The sequence below is a fragment of the Ochotona curzoniae genome, unplaced genomic scaffold (assembly GCF_017591425.1).
Source record: "Ochotona curzoniae isolate NIBS_2020 unplaced genomic scaffold, NIBS_Ocur_1.0 contig_3498, whole genome shotgun sequence".
NCBI classification, from domain to species: Eukaryota; Metazoa; Chordata; class Mammalia; order Lagomorpha; family Ochotonidae; genus Ochotona; species Ochotona curzoniae.
In genome coordinates this window covers 40,934,522-40,936,994 of record NW_024465885.1, presented here as the reverse complement: position 1 = coordinate 40,936,994, position 2,473 = coordinate 40,934,522, and the positions used below count along the sequence as shown (strand labels likewise).

General features: G+C 41.2%; 1 protein-coding gene across 1 annotated transcript; it reads left to right on the top strand.

The window, feature by feature from the left end:
* Window positions 1-1,094: 1,094 nt before the first annotated feature.
* On the top strand, window positions 1,095-1,868 carry CLDN8 (claudin 8). The gene has a single exon (XM_040980869.1). It carries the CDS (start codon window positions 1,191-1,193, stop codon window positions 1,866-1,868), a length of 678 nt encoding a protein of 225 aa, XP_040836803.1. The 5' UTR covers window positions 1,095-1,190.
* The last annotated feature ends 605 nt before the right edge of the window (window positions 1,869-2,473 follow it).

Sequence of the window (2,473 nt, the reverse complement as noted above, 5' to 3'; positions counted from 1 at the left end):
GCTAGGGGAGTGTTTGCAAATCGGCTTCTGCTCATTTTAAAATAACTACTACCATCATCAGTCGTTTGAGATGGCACAGTTCAAACGGTCTCTTACATGGAGACTTCTATACCCTTTGCAGATATAATATAAAAAATGAGAAAGACAGTTTTGGTTGAACTTGATGTTTTTGTTTCAGCGAATGTAGTTACTGTGTCCTCTAAATTGATTTAAACCTGGCAGGCATTTGCATAGACCAAAGACTTTGTTCCGCCTGCGACATTCTAGCTTTGTCAGCTAGGAAGATCAAGCAAAAAGGTTACAAAGATACAGAGACAAAATAACCCAGCAAGCTGTATGTCACTCAAGATTTAAGTGTTTTAACGTTTGCTGCATTAAAACAAACTCATCTGGCTTTTCGTTGTTTTTTTTTTTTTAAATCAAGATGGCCAGAAAAAATACCAACAAGTTGTTTTCCTGGCTTAAAAAAAAAAGTGTCAGTGTATTTGATTTCAAAGAGAAGAATTTTAGCTTTATTTTGTCTTTTCCCTGACTTTAACCTAGCAGGGCTTGCTTTAAAGGTGCATACAAATTAAATCAACTACTTGGATCACATGTGGTCCAAGAATGTGGTTTTCTCAGGTATGAGCCGCCCATCAGTGCCCTCCTCTCCTTTCACTTTGGCATTTTGACAGTCCTTGAAGATTGCTTAGGCAGATATTTTATTTCATACCTGGGTCACAACAGCTTTTACAGAAATTGCCTGTACAAAGTGCACTGTTTCACAGCCCATGTCATTGGCTCATTCCTTGATGATTGTGCAAACATTTGTAATTATGCCTGTGGGTAAACACACTGCTATCTTCTTGGAAAATAAGTACAAAGAATTTTTATGTGCAGGTCCAGCCATTCCAAGTATCTCTGGTTGGTTTTGACACACCTGAGTTACCATCCCCCCCCAACTCCCTTATTGGCTGAGAAAGTTGCCACACCTGATTTGTAAGTTTCCCTCTTGTAGTCAGTAGGGGAGGGGGTGTGGTGAATACCACAGCCGGCCAACACTGGATTTAATCTGCTAGAAGTAGCAAAGCAGCTCTTATTTGAAAAGCTACTGGGTTCTGAGTTTGGGACTGTGGAGAACTCTTCTCTACTCAGGCACAGAGAATCCTGCTTCTGAACAACTGTCAGATAAAAATCCATTCCAGCGGATAATGGCTACCTACATCCTGCAAATCGCTGGCCTGGTGCTTGGTGGTGTTGGCATGGTGGGCACACTGGCTGTCACCATCATGCCTCAGTGGAGAGTGTCTGCCTTCATTGAGAGCAACATTGTGGTTTTTGAAAACCGCTGGGAAGGCCTGTGGATGAGCTGCATGAGGCATGCTAACATCAGGATGCAGTGCAAAATCTACGATTCCCTGCTGGCTCTTTCTCCGGATCTGCAGGCATCTAGAGGACTGATGTGTGCTGCCTCCGTGTTGTGCTTCCTGGCTTTCATGACAGCCATCATTGGGATGAAGTGCACCAGGTGCATTGGGGACGACGAGAAGGTGAAAGGTCACATCCTGCTAACGACCGGGATCATCTTCATTGTCACAGGTATCTTGGTACTCATCCCCGTGAGCTGGGTTGCCCATGCCATCATCCGAGATTTCTACAATCCCATAGTGAATGTGGCCCAGAAACGTGAGCTTGGAGATGCCCTCTACGTAGGCTGGGCCACCTCCCTGCTGCTGATTGCTGGAGGGACATTGTTCTGCTGTGGATTTTGCTGTGCTGAGAAGAGCAGTAGCTACAGATACTCAATACCTTCCCATCGCACAACCCAAAAGAGTTATCACACGGAAAAGAAGTCACCGAGTGTCTACTCCAAAAGTCAGTACGTGTAGTTGTGTATATATTTTTTTAACGTTACCTGTTATGCCATGCAAATGGCGTGGATGCCCACTATTTTATAATCATGGGGCTCAATGGAACATTGATTTGTCATTTTTAACTGCTGAACATTAATTACAGGAACTACGCATCAGCTGTTTATGATTTTATAAGTTATTCCAGCAGAATGAGATACTGAACATGCCATTTGGATTGTTTAAGGACATCTGGTAATTTGTTTGCTGAAATGTTTCATGCATCTATTCCTTTTATCAGTTATTTCAAAATGACATTGTTAAAGACTGTATTATTTTATAACTGCAATATCTCCATGTCATAGCATTATGTACCTGAATGAACATGACATTTATTTCTCATGTAAATAGAGTCAGGCTTATATGGTTTTATTTAAAATGAAATACATGTCCATTACACTGAATAAATAGAACTCAATGATTGCTTTTTGGCAGAGAGATAGACTTGAAGAAGGTTCATATTAATTGTTGAAAGACAGCTAAAGGATTACTATACTATTTATAACGAAGGTTCAAATGAAGACTGCAGTCAATAGTGTAAAGGGAATTAAATGGCTTGTCTCATATCCTGTTTTTCAGACTAG

Coding starts and splice junctions, on each gene's coding strand:
- CLDN8 (XM_040980869.1), top strand. CDS start 1,191: ATGGCTACCTACATCCTGCAAATCGCTGGCCTGGTGCTTGGTGGTGTT.